Source organism: Suricata suricatta, chromosome 1 (genome assembly GCF_006229205.1).
Source record: "Suricata suricatta isolate VVHF042 chromosome 1, meerkat_22Aug2017_6uvM2_HiC, whole genome shotgun sequence".
Lineage (NCBI taxonomy): Eukaryota > Metazoa > Chordata > Mammalia > Carnivora > Herpestidae > Suricata > Suricata suricatta.
The window spans coordinates 44,493,167-44,515,518 of NC_043700.1; the positions used below are offsets into that span (position 1 = coordinate 44,493,167).

Sequence of the window (22,352 nt, forward strand, 5' to 3'; positions counted from 1 at the left end):
GGATCCCAAGTAGGAGCCACAGTGTCAGTGCAGAACCTGATGTGGGGCCTGAACTCAGAAACTGTGAGATCATGACCTGAGCCGAAGTCTGATGCTTAACCGACTGAGCCACCCAGGCGTCCCAATGGGTGGTTTCCACTTGGTTTGATAACGTTTTAGAAGTTGTGGTGAGGTTTGCTGCGAATGTACTTAATGCCAATGAATTGTATAGTTAAAAATAGCTAAAATGGTAACTTCTGGAATGTATATCTTGCCATGACAAAAAGAAAAATAATGCAAAGCACTTGGCACAGTGCCCTGACACAGCAGATATGCTATAAATAAATGAAATCTGAACAAAATATGTCTCCTATATTCCCTATCATTTTTCACCTCTGTAAGAGCCTCGAATTCTGTTATTGCAGATACATGTTCCTGTTAGCAAAGGAAGAAAGAATACGTAAGGCATTATGTAGCAAGCCTGCTCCTGCTAAGGAAGAGATTGTGGAGAGAAAGCAAAAGAATCAAAACTGTAAAATCACAACAGACTGACCAAAGCAAATGCAAATCAACCTTTACAGTCTGGAAGCATTTTTCATTTTTCTCACTCAACCGGCCATATCATAAAATGGATAAAAATTTAATGTATCTATACTATGCTCCTGCATTTAAATATTAGAACATCTTTTTTGATAGTTTTTTAAAATTTGAGAGAGTGTGAGTGCACACAAGGGGGGAGGCAGAGAGAGAGAGAGAGAGAGAGAGAGAGAGAGAGAGAGAGAGAGAGAGAGAGAGAGAGAGAGAGAGAGAGAGAGAGAGAGAATCCTAAGCAGGCTCCCTGTCCGGACCAGCACTGAGCCTGATACTTCTAAAACCTCAGTGGAAATCAAGAGTCAGAAGTTCAACCAACAGAGCCATCCAAGCGTCCCTATAACATAACATTTATATGATTTTTTTCAAAACCACATCAAATTAAATTATTTTCTACTTCCATATGATTGACTTGATTCTTCCAGTAGGTCACTTGTTCCCTAATAAAAATAAAGCCCCCCTGCCATGTTCTAAAGCCACGCTGTCCAATTTGGAAGCCATTAGCTAAAAGAAGCCATTTAGATTTTAAATTACTAAAATCAATAAAAGATTAAAACTGAGTTCATCAGTTACACTAGCCATATTTCACCTGCTCAGTACCACACTTACTAGCGGTTACTATACTGAACACTGCAGATGTGAAATATTTCCATCATCATGGAAAGTTCTACTGGACAGTACTCTTTCAAAGAGCAGAACAAAATGAAGAACAAAAAAACACCTATTTTAATTGTGAGTCTTGACTAACACTCAGGAGGTAGCAGTAACAAAGTGATAATGTCCTACTCAAAATCTGCTTGCCCTAGCAATAGCACTGCTAGGGATTTACCCAAGGGATACAGGAGTGCTGATGCATAGGGGCACATGTACCCCAATGCTCATAATGGTACTTTCAACAATAGCCAAATCATGGAAAGAGCCTAAATGTCCATCACCTGATGAATGGATCAAGAAGCTGTGGTATATATATACAATAGAGTATTACATGGCAATGAGAAAGCATGAAATCTGGCCATCTGTAGCAACGTGGATGGACCTCGAGGGTGTCATTCTAAGCGAAATAAGTCAGGTGGAGAAGGACAGATACCATATGTTTTCATTCATAAGTCTAACAGGAGAAATTTAACAGAGGACCATGGGGAGGGGAAGGGGGGAAAAAGAGTTAGGGAGAGGGAGGGAGGCAAATCATGAGAGATTCTTGAATACTGAAAACAAACTAAGGGCTGAAAGGAGGGGGAAAGGGGAAGCGGGGTGATGGACATGGAGGAGAGCACTTGTGGGAAAGAGCACTGGGTGTTTGTTATATGGAAACCACTTGACAATAAACTATAAAAAAATAAAACAAAAAATCTGCTTGCAGATCTAGATGGGGGGGTTGAATAGTTGCTATCTTCTCTTTCTTCCTCACTGATGTCAAATTTACTTATAAGACCAAAACAAAACAAAACCAAAACCCCACACATACAATCCGGCAATTCTCAGGGCAAACAGAGCATAGAGATCGTTTCTTTGCAGGTTGCAAAACTAAGTAGCACATTTTAAGTAAACACAGAGTTAAACTTCATTTTCAGTTAAGGCAGCCTTAATAACACAGTATCAAATGCAACTTAACATTTCCCCAAATTTTTCCAATCTAACTTTCTATCGGGGCTCTTACAGGTTTAACGAGAAAGTGTTAATCTGTAAAAAGTTGCTACTCATCCTGTGAACATGGATAATGCGCGATCCCCTGGCAATACTGATGGATGAACAGTTCTCAAGTGCATCCATGAATACTTCCTCAGTCCCTGGCAGCCAGAAAACCACCGCAGCCGGTTTAAAAAGAGACTCTTATGTCTTGAAAGGGAGGTGAAATTTTCATTGCTTTCAGAATGGGGAACTAGGACACATCTTTCTTGTATGAGTCAGTTAAACTTATTTAAGTTTTTCCCACTGATGTTCTTAAGTTAAAAACAAAGTACACAGTTAAACTGCAAATCTAAAGTGATATTCGTAAAACTACTGAAAATGTCTTTGGAGAATAGCATTACGGTGGAGTTTTCTTACGCGGTTTTGTTTTCCAGATTTGTTACAATGAATTTGTATGATTTATGCAATAAGTGGAAAAAGTTGTAAGATCGCCATTGCTCTACATTCCAATTTTACAAATCAAAATTATTCTAGCAGTTGACACTTTACATGAAATAACTAAAGGGCCATCAATTAGAGAAAATAGTAGAAAAATTATTGCAAAAAATCTTACTGTTCTGTAAATTTGAAAATTGCCATTAAGTTGGGCCAACATACTTGTTTTTCATTTGAAGGGCATTTTTGGCATTTGTTTTTAACTAGATCACTTTAGCTTTACTCTCTGGAACATACTAACAAATAAGAATTATATTGCAAACATAATATTCAACATCTGTCTTTCATATAAACCAACCAGAATATCAGATTTAAAAATAGATATATACCAACATAAAAATGTGGTGCATTTGGAAGCTATATTAAGTTGGTAAGAAAGTCTCTAATAGACTGGCACACATACCTTTCCTGATGTAACAACTTGGTTGGGGAAAACCAGCATTGGACATCTTGTATGTCCTGGATATGAACTCTGATTGTTTTACACTAAGCTTATTTATGTCCTCAGAGGAGCTGAAAAGTTATAAAATGATTGTGCTAAGAATGGCTATTTACTCTATGTGTGGTACGCTCCCCAATGTGGTTCTGGAGGGTCCACATCACTGTGATTATTCACTTTAGGAAACTAAGCACTAAGAACGAAAGCATTCTATGAAGTAAATTGAGAAGCATGTGTAGTCAAGTTTATGACCACTGTATTATACTGCTGTTTAACTTAATCCTTTCTAAATTTCAGACCCCAAGACAAGTGAGGGCCATCTACCCAATGGGAAAGTAAACGTCATACTCTACCTAGGAGGACATATCAATTTAGGGGCTTTTAACTTGCCTTTAAACACTATTTTCAAATTGCACCCTATGTTACTCATATTTAAAAATTAAAACCTGCACATGTACTTAAAGCATATTTTCTTAGGTGCCCATACTATCACCTAATATACCATCGATAAATACTTATTGAATTTATGCAGGCTCATTTACCCAAACTACCAATCACAATTACTAAATGTGGAATTCAATTTACTCTACCTATATCTTTAGTTTAATACATTCAAAATTGTTTTTTCTTTTTTAAAAAATTTTTATTTAAAATCCAATTAGCATACGATTCAACATTAGTTTCCGGTGTCCAATGTAGTGACTGGGCACTTTCACACAACGCCTAGTGCTCATCCCAAGTGCACGCCTTAATCCCCCCTGTTCAACCCATTCACCCCACACGCGTCTCTTCTGGGGACCACCACTTCTCTAGAGTTAAGGGTCCGTTTTTTGGTTTGCCTCTATTTTCTTCCTTTTATTCATTTGTTTTGTTTCTTAGGTTCCACATACTTTTGAATTATTTTGTTGCTAAAAAAGATGACATAACTAACTCTAGGTCAAGAAGGCAAATATGAAAATATTAAAAATTAAAGTCTGACAATACCAAGTGTTAAAGAGGATGTGGATCAGTGGGAAGGTTTATGCAGTGCTGGTGGAATATAAATTACTGCAATGACTCCGAAAAACAATTTGGCCTTTTGAAAAATTAAGCATTCACATACCCTAGCCCCCAAAACAATTGGCCCCTGAACAAAGCAGGGCTTAGGGGTGCCACCTCCCTCTCCCCTGTGTAATCTAAAATCCACGTATAGCTTTTAACTCCCCAAGCACTTCACTAATGGCCTACTGATGACCGGAAGCCCGACCAGTAACATAAAGTCAATCAATATGTATTTTATATGTTATGTTATATACTCTTCATTACAAGGAAGCGTGGCAGAGAAAAGAAAATGTTAAAAAAAGTCATAAGGAAGGGGTACCTGGGTGGTTCAGTCAGTTAAGTGTCTGACTTGATTTCAGCTCAGGTCATCATTTCATGACTGTGAGATGGAGCCCCAATCACACTGAGTGTGGAGCCTACTTAACATTCTTTTTCCATCCTTCTCTCTCTCTCTCTCCCTCTCTCTCCCTCTCTCCTGTGTTCTTGTTCTTTCTCTCTCTCAAAAGAGAAAAAAATCATAAGAAAAGTACGCTCATAGTACTATATGCAATGTATTTATATAGATATGTATATACATATACATATCTATATAAATCTACATACAAGTGGACCTGTGCAGTTCAAATCTATGTTGTTCAAGGGTTGACTGTTAATACAACTTATATCCACTAGAGCAGTGGTTCTCAAAAGTGTCGTCCCTAGACTGGTAGTTTTAAGATCTCCTGTAAACATGTTATACATTCCAATTCCAGCCTCATCCCAGATCTACTGAATCTGAAGGTCTGGGAGTGGGGCCCAGCGATGTGGTTTCTCAGTTTGTCCAGCTAATCCCAACGCATGCTAAAGTCTGCAAACCAATGCCCTAGAAAAACGCTTGTGTGTGTTCACCAGGATATACATACAGGTACGCTCACAGTAGCACCGTCAATTTAATAGCAGAATGTAAAGAAATAAACAATCCAAAGGTCCACTAGGAGAATGGATAAAATGTACTTGTATGTAACAGGCTATTGCAAAGCAGTGAAAATAACTGAACTATAACTATGCGGAATGTTAAGGTTGTAATCTTAGAAATATTACAAGTCCAAAAAGATGACATATATCAATTTAGGATATGTCTCCAAACTACAAAACAAGATCTAGTTTAGTTACACATACATACAGGGCTCAACTATTAAAGGAACCAGGCAAAGAGAAATCCAGCATTCACGCAATTGGCTGACTTTATGGAGAAGGAGGGGGATAGAAGGAGGGGGATAGAAAAGTGGACAAGCAACTAAGTTTTGGTAATATGCTTTTTCCTGGGTTGTGGGCAGGTTTACCCATATTTGTTTTATTACTTGCCTCTTAACTTTTATGCATTACTAATATTATTTATGTGTATCAAATGCATATTTTAAATGTTCACAAAGTTGAAGAGCAAAGTTCTTATTCATGTTTAGATTTCACCTTCCTTCAGCTTACTATAATGGATTCAAATTTGGATCCTTAACACCAACAGCATGTTTCTGACTAATATCAAAGCCCAAAGAAAATTCTATGCTGGTCCAGGACTGTAAACATCAGTACAGAAGACCTATCTTATATCCCACTATGTGATACGTGCTGTGTCTGTGTGAATTGGCACAGCTCCTCATACGAAAACGGCACTCAGAAAGTGTTGGCTGAATGATGAAGGTATATGAAAGGTCTACAACTTGCACACCCACTACTGAATATTCTGAAGTTGAGAAAAGCGACTTATGGTCAAGGTGTACAGACATCTGAACCGACATCAGGTTGCTCTGAAGCCACCCACTACATTCAGATGTCTGGGTCCTCATTTCAAATCCCTTAATACCAACTGTTTGCAGGGAATATTCAAAGAAAAAAATGGAAATTCTGAGGCATATGGAGAAAGGACAGTATATAAAAGTGACATAATAAAATATTATAATATATAATTACAATATTATTAAAATATCATTATATTTAGCGAAATCCTGCAAGTATAAAGTTGACTTTAAACAATGAAAACAAGAAAGGAAGAAGGAAAAGAAAAACATCTGAAATTGTCTTCATATGTTGGAAAATATTTTTAAACATCTTGCTAATTGGGATGACCTCATCGGTGGCTAATATTTCCTCGAACAATATTCACTTAGGGAGTGGCTTATTCTCAATAGTAGTTATTACCTAGGACTTTATTTTTTTTTATTAAAATTTTTTTAAATGTTTTATTTATTTTTGATACAGAGAGAGACAGAGCATGAGAAGGGGAGGGGCAGAGAGAAGGAGACACAGAACCGGAAGCAGGCTCCAGGCTCAGAGCTAGCTGTCAGTACAGAGCCTGACACAAGGCTCGAACCCACGAACGTGAGATCTGACCTGAGCCGAAGTCGGAGGCTTAACCGACTGAGCCACCCAGGCGCCCCTATTTAGGACTTTAAATAGTTTTTAAAGTTCGGCACTTTATGACTTCTCAGATCCAGAGATCCATTCTTTTTTTTTTTTTTTTTTTTAATCTCATAGATATTAGGAGAGATCTGCTCTGCCATTTTCTCATTGCTTACTTGTGTTCACATAACTAGTATTCTTCAATCTGCTGATTCTTTGAAGGAATCTTTTAAAGCCACTTGGCATTTTTGGGCACCTGGGTGGCTCAGTTGGTTAAGTGATTACTCCTGATTTTGGCTCAGGTCCTGATCTCACAGGTCCTGAAATGGAGCCCTGTATGTGGCTCCATGCCTTCAGCGCATAGCCTGGTGGGATTCTCTCTCTCCTTCTCTCTCTCTCCTTCTCTTTCTCTGCCCCTTCCCTGCTCAAGCACTTGCGTACTCTCAAATAAACATTTATTTTCTTTTAATATTTAAAATTTTTTTTAAACATTTATCTTTGAGAATCAGAGAGAGACAGAGCATGAACAGGGGAGGAGCAGAGAGACTGGGAGACAGAATCCGAAGCAGGCTCTGGGCTCTGAGCTGTCAGCACAGAGCCTGAGGCAGGGCTTGAACCCACACACTGTGTGATCATGCCCTGGGCCAAAGTCCGATACTCAACTGACTGAGCCATCCAGGTGCCCCTCAAATAAATAAACATTTAAAAACAAAAGGCCACTTGGCATTTTGGTGAAGGTTACCTAATTAAAACCTGGATAATACAAATCTTAGCCCACACATGTGTGCTTCAGTATCACAATATGCCCAAGTGAACCAACCAGTGAAGAAGTTTTCACCTGTGAACCCATTCTCTTCTCTTAGAAGACTTGAGGCCACCTGATACTCAGTCATTGAAAGCACTTGTGTCTTTACAAATTGAAAAAACAAGTTTTAATATGATTTTATGTTTTTAAGTACAAAGTATAGTATTTCTTCTTAAATGCCACAGGACCCTCTTGCACACCCTCTGTGGTATGCTATCTCATTCTGGAAAGCACTCTTTTAGAGAATGCAACACGCTCTCTACAAGTTACCCCTTCTGTTGATTCAGTATATGGAAAAGTCATGGTAGCTTATGGTATAGTTCCCTGCAGTAACTCCCTGCCTCTCCAACCCCGGACTTTATGGCACAGTCTAGCAACCACTGAACAAGCTTTATAGCAGAGAAACCCGTTTGAAAACACAGACACTAATCCTATGACCAGGAAGCAAAAAATAGAAGCTAGGTAAATAAGGAGATCATGAAAGTGACACAGATATTCCAACTGCTGGGTGGGAAATCAACTAATAGTAGTGCTCCGTTTCAGCATGTTTTTCGTGTATATCATTTCATGATCATGCCAATCCTGGCTAAATATAGTCACTTTATTGACATAAACATGCAAGCTGTTATGTGTCATTCTGCTATCTTTTGTCAAATAAGAGTAATTATAGTATTTTTTTCAATCAGCTGGAGGGAGAGAAAAAGAAACACGGAGAACTTTGGCATAGAATATGTTTTCCAATTGAGTAGTCAGGATTATGGTAGGACTTGTTTTTAATATTGAATAATACTAGTACTCTCCAGTTTGACCTTCACAACATAAACACATTTATCTTTATTTACTGGAGATGTGTTTTTTTTCTCCAATCTATTGAGATTCCCTAGCAATATATTTTTAAAATAAATAAAACTTAAATCCAAAAACCTAATCTAGTCAAAACTAGATAGCTTAAAAAGACATGGCTAGATTAACACAGATGATGTTTGAAAAACAAAATTCAGTGGTTTCAGAGGAGATTTAGAGCATCGTTAAATATTTATGACTGAGTCGAAACATCTTGTCTTTCAGGGAGGAACAAAGCAGAGATGGTGGATAAAAAGGTCAATCAGAGGTCTGTTTTTGAGATCATACTACAATTGTTTGGAATATACTAAGTCTTCTAGTAACAAGTTTTAGATTAGTAGTAGCTAGCAACAGACAAAACAGGTTCATAAAGTTAATGGTCTGAAATAATAGAGTATATCTGGAAGTAACATTTATGAAAACTCAACAATTTGAATATATGCTAGTTGTTTTTACGTATTAAAGCTCTAAAACCAGAATCACGCAAAATTATAGTCAACAAACTAGACTGTGCTTCAAATTTTTAGAGCAGATTTATTTAAAATTTCAGAGTAGTTGGAAAGCTGCTTTTCATGCCTGAGCACAAATACACTATTTAAAAATTTACTGTTTGCAAAACAGGCAGGAAACAAAGTACTGTATTCTGACAAATAATAAAAGGAGGCCAATTTACCTTCATCTTGGACTCTAAGGCATAGTTACTTCTAGATGTCATTTAGCCACATCATAAATGTCTGCCTCCAACAGTCAAATTTTCCAAAGAGGCCGAACAACTTTCATGGGTGGGGCAAGAGGCTTGAGAAGGAACAGGATTCATTTTGGCTTGCTCCAGCCTGGGAAAAAATTATTTAGTACCACACCCTCAACAAAGGCCTAACGCAGCAACTTGTAATGTCAAATCAATCCATTCTGGTCTACTGTCACGGTCCTCTACGGAACTAAAAATAAGGCGAAATTAAAAAGTGAGTTAAGTTCGGCGGCGGCGGGGCTTGGGGCGCCTAAAAGAGAAAGGCAGGAACCAAGAAAATGTCCCTAATTTTCAATCTTCTCTTCGACCTAGGATAGAAGAATATCTTACTTATCCACCGATCAGCAGTTTTTAATTCTTTCTACCTGGTCAGTCTTCCGTGCCTGCCAGTTATTAACCACCACTTTCTGGAACAGACCATTACTCAGCACGAAGGTGGCCCCGAGCACCTTCTATAGCCAAGAGTGGAGGGCAGCGGGGTCTTCGCGGGAGGCGGCGGGAAGAGGAACATCAGCACCCAGCGCTCAGGTGACAGCGGCCCTCCCCACGCCCTCCGAGTCCTCTTTCCAGGACCCACACCTGGACGTGGGAACGCTAAAGCACAGCGCTGACCTGCGCTTGTCCCCAGGGCGGCCGGGGAGCCCAAGGGCAGGCTCGGGCTAGGAATCCCGCGGGTTGGGAGAAGGCCGCGGGGACCCGACGGTCACCTCCTGGACGCCCCCACCCCGGCGCACGCCCACCTCCCAGCCCCTCTCCCCAACTTCAGCCCTCTGCCCTGCCAGTCCGCTCCGCTGCCCTAGCCCCGCCCGCAGCCGGCCCGCCTCCTCCCGACCCCCTTACCTTTCCATTCTTGGGGCTGCCGTTAAGGAACAGGGTCACCCGCCTCATCGCGCTGCCCCCACTGGGTCCTGAGTGAGTCGCCACCCTCCCACCTGGCTCTCCTCCCACCTTCTTCTTCTCCCGCCCTACCCCTCCCTCCACCCACTCGGACTCTCCTCCCTTCGCCACCTTCCTTCTCTAACGGAGACACACTAGCACGCACTCTCGGTCCCACACCCCAGGGTTGGCCGGTCCTCCTTCCCACCCCGCCCCTGGGCTCCACAGTCAGCCTGGGACCCTTCCCCCACCTTTCCTAGACTGACTCGAAGCCCCACCAATCAACCGGCAGCGCCGGCCAGAACTCAGCGAATCACCGCCCTTCATTGGGTGGGCTCATACTAACCCAGCCCAGGTGGAGGGAGGGAAGAGAGGTTGCAGTCTGGCAGACGCGAAGGGTTATCAGCCAATCAGCTGAACCTGGAGCCGAACAGCGGCTCAAAGCGTTACTGAGCAGGCGCAAACCCAACACCAGGTAGAGCTCCTCTGCATGGGGAGGCGGGGTTTGAAGGACAGAGGTGGAGCGATAGCTGGGACCGATACAAGTAGCGCCACCCCCCACTCGCTCTAACCACGGACGAAAACGGCTGCCCATCGGGCTTGGATGATTGGATAAGGGCCCGCCCGTCCTTCTGCCAGGATTGGTCCAATGATTCTTTTCGAAGTTTGCAGTATCCAATTGAAAAACGGGGGTGGAGTTAGGCGCTAACGAAGGGTTGCCTTCTGAGACACTCACGCAAAGTAGTCCCCGCGGATACAGGTTAGTAGCTGGTGTCTCTCGTCGGTGCGTCATTCGCGGCTAGTGGTGGCTTCTCTCGAGGTTAAGTAGCCACTCTTGGTCCTGGGACGACAAGGAAGCGGCCTGGCAGAGATCGGGGTACGCGTGGACACGTGCGGGCTGCGGCAGCGTAGAGATTCGTAGGGTAACGCCAGTTTCCGGGAGGCGGGGCCAGCGATTTGAATCCAGCGGCGGGCGGCGGGCTGCAGCCTGGCTGAAGAGTGGATAGCGAGCGCGGACTTCGGGGTCAGCGTGCGGGCACCTGGGACTCAGGGTCTCCGGCGACCCGCTTGGTGGCCGACAGTTGCCCTCTCTAGCGAACCGTCAGCATCTGCACGACACTCCCCTGTGGTGGAGCGTTCCAAATAAACCTAGTGGGAGAGCCGAGCTGCAGGAGAGGTAGGGCGAGGAGCCTGGTGCAGCAAGAGCTGTTTTTTAGGCGTGCTTTTCAGAATCATGTTGTACTTCCCCTGCTCCCGAGGTAGTGGTCCTGAGACCACTCCTGCGACCTGAGCCGGGTCACCTGTGTGCTTTCTAAAATGCACATTTCCTGTAACCCAGCCAGACCCCTCAATTAGAATTTCTGGGAATCTGCAAAGCCGTGTCTTTTAACGGTACCCAGAGGTTTCAGATGTTCGCCAAGGTTGAAAAAAGCCACGGCTTCTCATATGGTGTCTGTTTCCTCCTTTTCCCTTTTTAAAAAGCTCTCAAAATAAGTCTTTGACATCTAGTTTCATTCCTGTATAGGTTGTGTTAAAATTGAGTCTCGAATGAGCATCTCGATCGAGTCACATTAACATCGGGGATAGGGTTATTTTTCTTTTCTCTCTCTTTTAGATGGATACCAACTCAAAAGACAGCAAACCTCTTGAAACCAAGGAGTCTGCTATTCATGATGCTGGTATGTAGTGATCTTTTGCCTCCTTGCAAAACGTAAGGTTTAGGTATTTGTTTTTAACATGATATTTAGCCTCCATGATATGTTGTCTGTTTCAGAAAATACCTCTTTAATTTTGGGAAATGGGAGGCCTGTGACTCCTAATGGTTCCACACCAGATATTTTAAAGTCACCCTTGGACTTTTCCACAGTAACAGTAGAGCAATTGGGAATTACACCTGAAAGCTTTGTAAAGAACTCTTCCGGTAAGAGACGTTGTCATTCTATTGCAGTGCTTTTAAAGTTTAAAAATAGCTTACATAAATCAGTTTTGTTCATCTACTCTATCTCATTGCTTTGACTCTGCAAACATTTGATTAGGAAGATTTCTGTGAACATGCATCGTGGGTCTAGCATAGCAGAGTGTCAGGGTCCCAGGGCATCCCAGTGTTCTAATGTTCAGAAGTGGCCTCTCTGCTCAAACTGGAAAAGATGTCTGTAAACACTATTTTTATTGTTTGCATTTTTATTTTTTTAATAGAATTTGTTATATTGGCTCACATACAGTGTGTACAGTGTGTTCTTGGTTTTTGGGGTAGATTCCTGTAGTTCATCGCTTACATAAAACACCTAGTTCTCATCCCAACAAGTGCCCTCCTTGATGCCCATCACCCACTTTCCCCTCTTTCCCAACCCCTAGTCAACCTTCAGATTGTTCTCTGTATTTAAGAGTCTTTTATGATTTGCCTCCTTCTCTCTCTGTAACTATTTTTCCCCGACCCTTCCCCTATGGTCTTCTGTTAAGTTTCTCAAGATCCACATACGAGTGAAAACATAGGACATCAGTCTTTCTCAAAAATACGGAACACTTCACAAACCTCTGTGTCATCCTTGCATGGGGGCCATGCTAATCTCTGTATCAATCCAGTCTTAGTATGTATGCTGCCTAAGCAAGCCCTGTAAATCACTGTTTGACTGACATGTGGAATATTGGAATCCGTATACTCTAATTAGTAATAAATTTTATGCTCATGGCAAAAATAGGAGAATGTTGAAGAGCAATTAAGAAAGATTGCAGTATGCCTCTTTCAAAAGCACAAGTAGAAAATTAACTGGGACTAATCTTTAAGGAGTAAAAATGAAATTCTCCAGTAAAGTGAGATTTACCTAGAGAGGAAATAAATACGGAAATGGGATTAGATTGGAAAGCAGCATTTAGAAATGGAAGGTAACCAAAGCCTGGAAAGTCAAAGGGCACTAAGCTAGGTAATACATGATTTCTATAAGACCATGGTGACATGCCAATCTGTATTCCCTTCTTAACATTATTCATAGATCTTAAAAATAAACTAGATTTATTTTGTGCTCTTCAGTATATGGCCAGGATTCATGGGAATGTGAGAGTACGTTTGCCTACGTGGAGAACTCTCCTTATAGTTCTTGGGGAGAAGACCGACTAATTCCAGAAAAAGAGAATTTCTTAGTCCATACAGCTGTAAAATGTGTTCACATATTCGTTCCAGAGCTATCCAATCAGCGCTTTCTACGTGTCAGGAATAAGTCACTAGACAAAACGAAGATCCCTGTTCAACTGCTCATGTGTGAATACTTTCGTGTATCATTGTCTATTTAGATTTCAGTAACGTGTTTATCGTGTTCTCCCTTAGGCTGGTATATCACGGGGAATTCAGTACGTGATTACTGATGATTGCCTTGTTTTGTTCCAATTTTAATGAGAGTTTTCATTATAGGAAAGTCACCATCCTACCTAAAAAAATCCAGACGACGCTCTGCAATTGGTGCTCGGGGCTCCCCTGAAACAAACCATCTTATACGTTTCATTGCTCAGCAGCGGAATTTAAAGAACTTGGAGAAATCCTCATTGACACAGAATTCCCCATTTCTGGTATGATGTTCTTCTAAGCTCTGTCATGAATTCTTCTAGAGAGAATGTTCTGCTCTGTGACAGAGCTTCTGTACAGTGTTTCTGCCTTGTGTATCTCATCTGTTTTGGATCTGGGGAGATAACATTTTCTCTGTGTCTTATAGAGATCGTTCCGTTAACATGGATGGTGATGTCGAACCTGGGTATATTTAGAATTAGGAAATACTGGATAGAAGTGGTTTTCTAGGGGAGCTATTTTATTTTGCAGATTTTTTTTTGGCGCCAGTTAATGTTTTTCTCTATAATGAGGTGAGGCAGTGTTTTTCAACCTTTTTCGGTTGAATTCACAGGGAATGCAGTATGTGATTACTGATGATTGCCTTGTTTTGTTCCAATTTTTATTTATTTATTTATTTATTTATTTATTTATTTTTGGGACCACTGCATATTGGCACTAGAGGTCAGAGTTTCCTCCCGGACAAAATGTACTGGGGATAACCCTGTGGAAGGGAGAAATTTATTTGTCTGTTGATGAGGAAGGGTGTAGATATTTTTGCAGATTTTTATCAGAATACCATATATTTCTAAAAAGTCAAATAATGTACAAGAGGTACTATGAAAGACACGCTTAAGGCTTACCCTTCTTGAAGGACAACTACTTGTCTCTTTGGGTGCTGGCCTTCCTGTCTGAAAATGTACTTATATTACCCCTGGTTTATTTTTCAGTTTTTGGACATATTATATACATGAGGTATGTAGTATGGACATTCTTAGAGATTGTCCGTAGGACCCCGGGGATCCCTATGATAGCACTGAGGTGTTTGCCTTTTTCCACTAGGTTGATGTTTGCGCTCACGGTGCAGAAGCAACGATGGGTAAAACCGATAGCACCAAGCTGTCATTTCAGTCCATACTTTTAAGCAGTCACAGGAGATGATAATGCCAGGTTCCCTTAATATCTGTGATGATGCCATGAAAATTACAAGTTTATTTTTAAGAAAAAAAAATTTTTTTAATGTTTTATTTATTTTTGATACAGAGAGAGACAGAGCATGAGAGGGGAAGAGGCAGAGAGAGAAGGAGACACAGAACTGGAAGCAGGCTCCAGGCTCTGCGCTAGCTGTCAGCACAGAGCCCGACGTGGGGCTCGAACCCACAAACGTGAGATCTGACCTGAGCCGAAGTCGGAGGCTTAACCGACTGAGCCACCCAGGCGCCCTATTTTTAAGAAAATTTTTAATGTTTATTTGACAGAGAGAGACAGGCAGACAGCATGAGCAGGGGAGGGGCAGAGAGAGAGCGGAGACACAGAACTCTGAGAGCTCGGAGCCTCATGCGGGGGCTCGAACTCACACACCGTGAGATCATGACCTGAGCCAACGTTGGCCGCTTAACCGACTGAGCCACCCAGGCGCCTAGAAAATGGGGTTTTATTAATTGTCCATGCTTGAGCATTCTGTGTGATGAAATGGGAAGTAAGCATCAAGCACTTCCAAGGTACATACAGAAGTGTGGTGGGTGCTTGGAAGAAACTCATACATGTAATCCTTTTGAGCTATGAGCTGGGCTCTGACTGCCTTTTTTTTTGCGGCATATCATTTTTACTTGAATGCTTGACGGACATCATGGTTCGACTTGATGATGTGAGTAACATTTTCTCAAAAATGAACAGCAAACCTGCCACTTCAGGGAAAAGCCGAAATATTTCTTACTGATAAGAAAACTAGTGTTTTCTGGAGAAAATTAGAGTTTTGGACAACTTCCATTCAGCATCATGAGCTTGAGAACTTCCCAGTAGCTACACTTTTCTGATAAGATCAGTGGGGATATTCATGAACGCGATGGTTTGATACTAAAAAATAAGAGATGTTAACATGTGGAAGATGTGCGTACGTGAACCGGTATTTTCCTGATGACCAGTGCATGCGAAATATACCCTCAAATTGTAAGAGACTCACAGATTTTAACATAGCAGAACGTGAAAATTTCATTGATAGGATATTCATATTTGACATTGCTACTAACCTGTAGGAAATCTTGCTTGAGTTTTGTGTTGCATTAAAGGAAGAAGAGCCACAATTCTGAAAAGTCTCTTAAAATACTCTTGTTGATTTTTGATGTGCACTTGAACTAAGAGTCTTCGGTGTTCTCAGTTTAAAAAAAATTTTTTTTTAATGTTTATTTATTATTGAGAGACAGAGTATCATCATGGGAGGGGCAGAGAGAGGGGGAGACACAGAATCTAAAGCAGGCTCCAGGCTCTGTCCGAGCTGTCAGCACAGAGCCTAATGCGGGACTTGAACTTACAAACCATAAGTTCATGACCTGAGCCAAAGTCAGACACTCAACCCACTAAGCCACCTGGTGCCCCTGGCCTTCTCAGTTTTTATAAGGACTTCCTGAGAACTGCTGTTCGGGTACGAACATGGACTTGTGGAGCTGTTTGCTGAGTTCTTTGCTTTATTATTAATTGTGCCTTTGGCAAGTTACATAGTTGTTTTTTTATTTTCCTTTAAAATTTTATTTTTAAGTAATCTCTACACCCAGTGTGGGGCTCAAACTCCTAACCTGAGATCCAGAGTCACATGCTCTACCTGACTGAGCCAGCCAGGTGCCCCAAGTTACTTAATTTGTCTCAGTTTACTTGCATATAAAATGGGGGTGTTAATTGTAAGGTTTTTGATGAGGATGATTAAATTAATAGAGATGAAGTATTTAGAACTGTGCTTGGAACATGGTAGGCTTTAGATTTACTATCATTGTAGTTCCTTCTGTGAAAAATGAGGATTTTGCTCTCTTACACCTCCTAGCCGTAGCTGTCCTAACACTGCCCCCTTTCCCCAGACTTCCAGTACAATTATAGTTTTTGTTTAAATTAGTCTTTAGTATGCATTATTTACCCATGTAGACATAGTTCACACGTTGCTCTATAGTATGTTATGGTCCTATTTCTTTAAAACAATTTTTTCATTGTTGAGAGAGAGAGACTGAGTCTGAGTGGGGGAGGGGCAGAGAGAGTGGGGAAACAATGCAAAATAGGCCCCAGCCTCTCAGCTGGGACAGAGCCTGACATGGGGCTCGAACACACAAGCTGTGAGATCCTGACCTGAGCTGAAGTCGGACACCTGACCAACTGAGCCACCGGGGCACCTCGAGTTGTAGTCTTATTTCTTACACAACTTTTGTTTTTCCCCTAGTTAATAAGCACTTTTTGTTATTTTTTGGTTTATTCTTAAGTTATTACATGATCTCATCCCCAGACTAGACAGATCTGTAAGCCTTAGAGTCTGTGGGTTCTTTTCTTTTTCCTTGGTGTCCTCTGTCTTCTCTGTTGGCTTGGTTGCTTTCTGGATCTGCTGGACAGCTGTCGCTTTGTGACTAGCTTTCACCAGCCTTAGTGATTTCCTTTTCCTCTTCTGTTTGGATTTTCTGTTCCCCTGACCGTGTATCTTTCTCTCTTCTTGACTATCTCATTTTTCTGGATCCTCAGCTCATCGAATGAAGTTTATTCTACCAGCATGTTTGGATTATGGTTTGTCTTAGTATAGAAATCCAGGTGGCACATATATTCCATGAAAATTTGGAAGACTTTGCTCTACTGTATTTTACAGACCTGAAGAATCCTATTCATTTACTCATTCAACACATATTTTGATGCCCTGTCTTTTGTGCGGCCTGTTTTCATCTGAAGATCTGTTCTTGGTATTAAAATTTCTGGATGGACTACCTTTCACTGTGGGCATTCTATTTTTGTTGATGTTTTCTTACTCCCCTTGCAGGATCTCTTTTCCTCCAGGTTCCACTTTGTTACCTGATTAGTTCAGGCTCCCATCTCATGCCCAGGTCTTCAGATGTCTGGTGATCCTTGACACTGTTCATATTTAAAAGTGAGACACTTTTAAAATCTGACTGGGAGCTTAGTGTGCATGGTCTGGATTTGTTAGATGGTGGATTTCTATGTAGACATGGCCACTTTTTCATTGGAAGAACTCCCAAGTGTCAGAATCATCTGGCTCTTTTGCCAGATCTGTTTTCTCTGAAAGGAATTCCTTGGGATATAAACCTGAGCCCTAGAACTCTGGAAGTCAAGTGCAGAGAATGACTGGAAGCCCGACTGTTTACTGACACGAGTTGGATAGGCTATGTCTTCAGTACAAACCATAGCTGTTTGCGGAGTCTTCAGTCTCATGGAATCCTAAATCTCTGTGTTCCCTCCAACATGTGAAGGTGTTACATTTCTTATTTGCGGAGAGGGTGGGTTCAAGTGCTGCTGATAGAGTTTCAGTGTTCCTGTTTGGAGTCCTGTCCTTGATCCTGGTTTTAGAAATCTCTGATGCTTTTAAGATACTGGAGGCTTTCTAGGGGTTTCCAGCAGGTCTGCCTTTTTCCTATTTGCAAAAGGCCCTACCTAAAGAGTCCCTGTCAGTTACAGCTTTCTCTGGCCTAAGTCAGTTACGTGGTTTGTTCACGTTCCATATCTGCTGTTCATTTCTGTTTTCAAAGAATTCAAAGAATTCCTTGAATATATAGTTTTAGTCTCTAGCATTAAAGTAAGGGCTTTTCACTGGAGCAGTTTTATGGACAATCTGTGCTGTCCTTTGATCTTTTGAGGTTTGCCTCTATAGTAAACATCCTTGGTGGCTCTACTCTTTTGGTTCTCACCTTGCTCACGAAATTTATTGACTGCATAAATGATATCAGTTACATGTTCTACTTCACCGAAATGTTCTGCAAATGTACTAGTAGGGCTTTTTTTTTTGTTTTTGTAAAGTGTAAGGAGCTATGTATTTTAACAATTCACCTCTTATTTTCCCCACCTTCCCGTTTTAGGAAGGAAACATTTTAAAGGAAAGGCTATAAAAGTTGAGGGGAAATGGCTCTCCATCTTTCTTCCATGACTCTTGCTTTCATTCTTGAATATTTCAGCAAGCACGTGAACGATCATCCAACAGTCCAGCAGCCCTTGACCTCTGTGGCTCCTGCGATCCTGTTCTCTGCCTCAGCAGTCCGCTTATGTGGTCCTTGCTGGTGTATCACCTTTGAGATGATCCTCCAGCCAGCTCACTCTCTGACCCACATTTCGTCTTTCCAGTCCACCTCACCGTTCTCTCATCTTACTAACGTCTCCAAACTGTTGATCTGACCGCACCCATACTGTCTGCCGCTCGCTCTGGGTCCTCGCTCACCCTCACCCGTTCTCCATCTGTGTTCTAACTCGTGAAAGTTTTCTTGCAAATACTTTTTTTGGTCAGTTTTAAAAATTTACATAAGTAAAAATATTACATATGCACATAGTTTAAAAACTCAGTGTTTTAGGATTTATTTGTGATAAAAACAGTGTGCAGTTGCCTTTTTCCATTTTTCCCTTCCCAAGGCTCTCGTTTTCAACTTTTGTAGCTGTTGCTTGTGGAATTTGCTTTCATATTTCTTAATAACAGGCTCTTCCTCCCTTGTAATTCCTATTTATTAAATTGAAGTGCACTGTACTGATTCGAATCATTATTCCCAATTGACCCTTACATAATGAATGTTAAGAGGCACTGACCCTAATGCAGTAGAAAATCTTAACTACTAAATAGCCTACTGTTAACGGGAAGCCTTACTGATCACACAGTCTATTAACACATATTTTGTATGTTACATGCACTGTGTACTATAAACTAGAGAAAAGAAAATGTTATTAAAAAATAAGGAAGAGAAAATACACTTAGAGAATTGTATTTATTGAAAAAAAATCTACATATAAAGTGAGTCCTTGCAGTACAAACCGTGTTGTTCAAGGATCGGCTATGTTCCAGATGAATCACATAAGTTTGGTTGATGTTCAACATCATGCAGTCACAAATTTTTATGTGTGTATGATGAGAACTTAAAATCTACTTTCAGCAACTTTCATATATGCAGTGTAGTATTATTACATATAGTCACCGTGTTCTGTGTTATATCCCCATGACTTACGTGTTTTATACCTGGAAGTTTATACCTTTTAACTCCCTTCACCCAATTTGCCTACTCCCAAGTATCCCCTGGCAGTGCTAGTCTCTTCTCTGTATCTAGGAGCTCCTTTTTTCTTTCTTTTTAAGCTTTGAGGTTCCACATGTAAGTACAATCATACCATATTTGTCTTTCTCTGACATTTGTCTTAGCATAATGGCCTCAGGCTCTATCTACATTGTCACAAGTGACATAAGTTTCTTTTTTTCTGACTGAAAAATATCATGTATATATACCATGTCTTCTTTATCCATCCATTCACTGGTAGACACTTAGGTTATTTCCATATCTTGGCTGTTGTCCATGATGCTATAGTGAACATGGGGATGCACGTATGACCTCATGTTGGTGTTTTCATTTTCATTGGATAAATCCTCAAAAGTGGAATTGTGGTTCATATGGTAGTTTTCCTTTTAATTTTTCAAGGATCCTCCATAATGTTTCCATAGTGGCTGTGACAGTTTACATTCCCACCAACAGTGCACAGTGCTCCCTTTTCACATCCTTGCGGACGTTTATTCTTTTTGATAATAGCCATTCTAGCAGGTGTGAAGTGATCTCATTTAGTTTTGATTTACATTTCCCTGATGATTAGTGATACTGAGCATTTTTTCATGTGTCTCTGGACCATCTGAATGTCCTCTTTGGGAAAATGTCTATTCAGATTTTCTCCCCTTTAGAAAATTGCTTTTTTAAATTGCATGCTTTTTTTTTTTTAATTTTTTTGCTATTCAGTTTTTTGAGTTCTTTATATATTTTTTATACCAGCCCTTTGTCAGATATGTGATTTGCACATATTGTCGCCTTTTGGTTTTATGGATGGTGTCCTTTGCTGTGCAGAACATTTTTAGTTTGAGATAGAACACAACTTATTTTTACTTTGTTGTCTGTCTTTGGTGTCAAATCCAAAAAATATCACAGCCAAGACTGATGTCAAGGAGCCTGTTTTCTTCTAGGGTTTTTGTGGTTTCTGGTCTTCTAAGTCTTTTGTCCATTTTGAGTTAATTTTTATGTTTCATGTAAGATGATTCCATTACTGTTTTGCATTTGGCTGTCCAGTGTTCCCCGTATACTGTTCATTGAAGAGACTGTTCTTTCCCCATTGTTCTTGGCTCTTTTGTCTTCTGGTAGTCGACCATACATACATTGATTTCTGGGCTCTCTGTTCTGTTCCATTGATCTACATGTCTGTTTTGATTACTGTTGCTTTGTGATATGGTGTGAAATTGGACCATGATGCCTCCAGCTCTGTTCTTCTCAAGATTGTTCAGGGTCTTTCATGATTCCATACAAATTTCAGGACCGTTTGTTGTATGTCTTGGTAAATGCCACTGGAATGTTTAGAGGGATTGCGCTGAATCTGTAGAACGCTCGAGTAGAATGCACATTCCAGCAATACGAGTCCTTCCGGTCCATGCGCATAAACTATCTTTCCATGTATTTCTGTCTTCAGTTTCTTATGGTTTTCATTGTACGGGTCTTTCACTTCTGTGGTTAATCTTCCTCCTAGTTTAATTCTTTTTGATGTAGTTGTTTCTTAATTTCAGTTTCTTCTATCTCATTATGAGTGTATAGAAACACAACCGATTTTTGTATGTTGGTTTTGTATCTTGCAACTTTACTGAAATCATTTATTCTAACAGTTTTTTGGTGGAGTCTTTAGTTTCATATATTTAATATGCCTTCTGCACATGGTGACTGTTTTACCCCTGTTTCCGATTCGGATGCCTTTTATTTCTTGCATTAACTACTGACTTCCCACTGTGGATGATGGAGAATTAGCCCTCTTTCCTCCTTATACCTTTAATCGTTCATACACATATGTGCTTCCTGTCCTCTACAACTTCCTAATTGTTGGGTTACGTTACTATGACCATATAGGTCATTCCAAGCTTATTTTCCTTCAGTTATGTTTTCCTCCTTTCCTTTTGGGTCATTTTCCATTCGTACCAACATCTTCGTATCTCTCTCTAACCTCCATGATACTCCATTTCTGTGCCTCTTCACCACAGCCAAACTCCCTGAGCAGGTTGTTCTGTCTTGCTCTGCTTCCTTCTGCCCCATCCTCTCTGCTTCTGCTAGCTTATCCAACTGGACTTTTGTTTCTGCCACGCAATTCAGAAGACGTTTATCACTATTGGTCACGAATGGCCTACACCTTGCCAAGACAAAAGATCAAATCTCAGTTTGCATCTTACTTAGCCTTTCCTCGGCTTTGGTATGTTTGACCACTCCCTCCCTGAACACTTTCTTCACTTGGTTTCTGGTATCCCTACTGACCTAATTTTCTTCCCATGTCGTTGGTCATTCCCTCTGTTCAATGTGCTAATTCCACCCCTTCTTCCAATTTTCCTCTTAAACACGCTTGAGTGCCCCAAGACTCTCTTCTGCCCCTGTTTCTTTGCCTTCCTTAAGTAACCTAATCCCTTCCCATGGCTTCAAGCATCAGCTGTGGACTGATGGCTCCAAAATATCTAGCTTCCCAGAGCTTCCTAGAACTCCAAACCTAGATGTCCAGATGCCTATTCAGCATCCTCATTTAGTTGTTTTTTATAAACATTTGAAGTATTAACATGGCCTCAGCCAGATTCTTCATTTCCACTCCCCACTGGGTTCTCCAGGCCACTTCTCTTAGTATAAGCTGTCGTCATCCAGTTGCTCAGGTCAACTACCTGTCTGTCTGCTTTGGTTCATTTCTTCCACGTCTGGCTCATCACTACCTTCTGGTTACCTATTAAAGACCTTTCTGTAATCCCTCCTGTCCCCCAGCTCCCCTGCCTCAACCCTAATGTGATTCCTGCCTAGATTACCAAGTGCTGCTTCCTAACTGGTCTTCTTACTTCCCTTTCCTGAATCCATCCACCATCCCTCAGGACGGTTCTGATACATTAAACTAGATCATTCATTCTGCTGCTTGAAACCTTCCCATGGCTTTCTGTTATGCCTTGAATCAAACCAAGAGACCCCTTGTTTGAAGCCTCCTTGATCTGAACCTT

At 41.0% G+C, this 22,352-nt stretch overlaps 2 protein-coding genes and 1 pseudogene across 4 annotated transcripts in view; 1 reads left to right on the forward strand and 2 right to left on the reverse strand.

The window, feature by feature from the left end:
- KCTD9 (potassium channel tetramerization domain containing 9) overlaps positions 1-10,572 on the reverse strand; it is a 40,531-nt gene extending 29,959 nt beyond the window's left edge. The window contains exons 1-2 of one of the 3 annotated variants that reach the window (XM_029938001.1): positions 10,559-10,572; positions 8,872-9,031 (exon numbers count right to left, since the gene is read on the reverse strand). In XM_029938001.1, the coding sequence (XP_029793861.1) occupies positions 8,872-8,913 (42 nt within the window). In that variant the 5' untranslated portion in view covers positions 8,914-9,031; positions 10,559-10,572. Of the gene's footprint in view, positions 1-8,871; positions 9,032-9,786; positions 9,898-10,558 lie in introns of those variants that run through there. The other 2 variants (XM_029937994.1, XM_029937985.1) reach the window with 2 other exon arrangements.
- Positions 10,560-22,352, forward strand: part of CDCA2 (cell division cycle associated 2) — a 49,196-nt gene continuing 37,403 nt past the window's right edge. The window contains exons 1-4 of the mRNA XM_029937974.1: positions 10,560-10,582; positions 11,438-11,501; positions 11,597-11,743; positions 13,229-13,383. Coding sequence (XP_029793834.1) covers positions 11,438-11,501; positions 11,597-11,743; positions 13,229-13,383 — 366 coding nt within the window. The 5' untranslated portion in view covers positions 10,560-10,582. The remainder of the gene's footprint in view (positions 10,583-11,437; positions 11,502-11,596; positions 11,744-13,228; positions 13,384-22,352) is intronic.
- Positions 12,332-12,431, reverse strand: LOC115303456 (annotated as a pseudogene).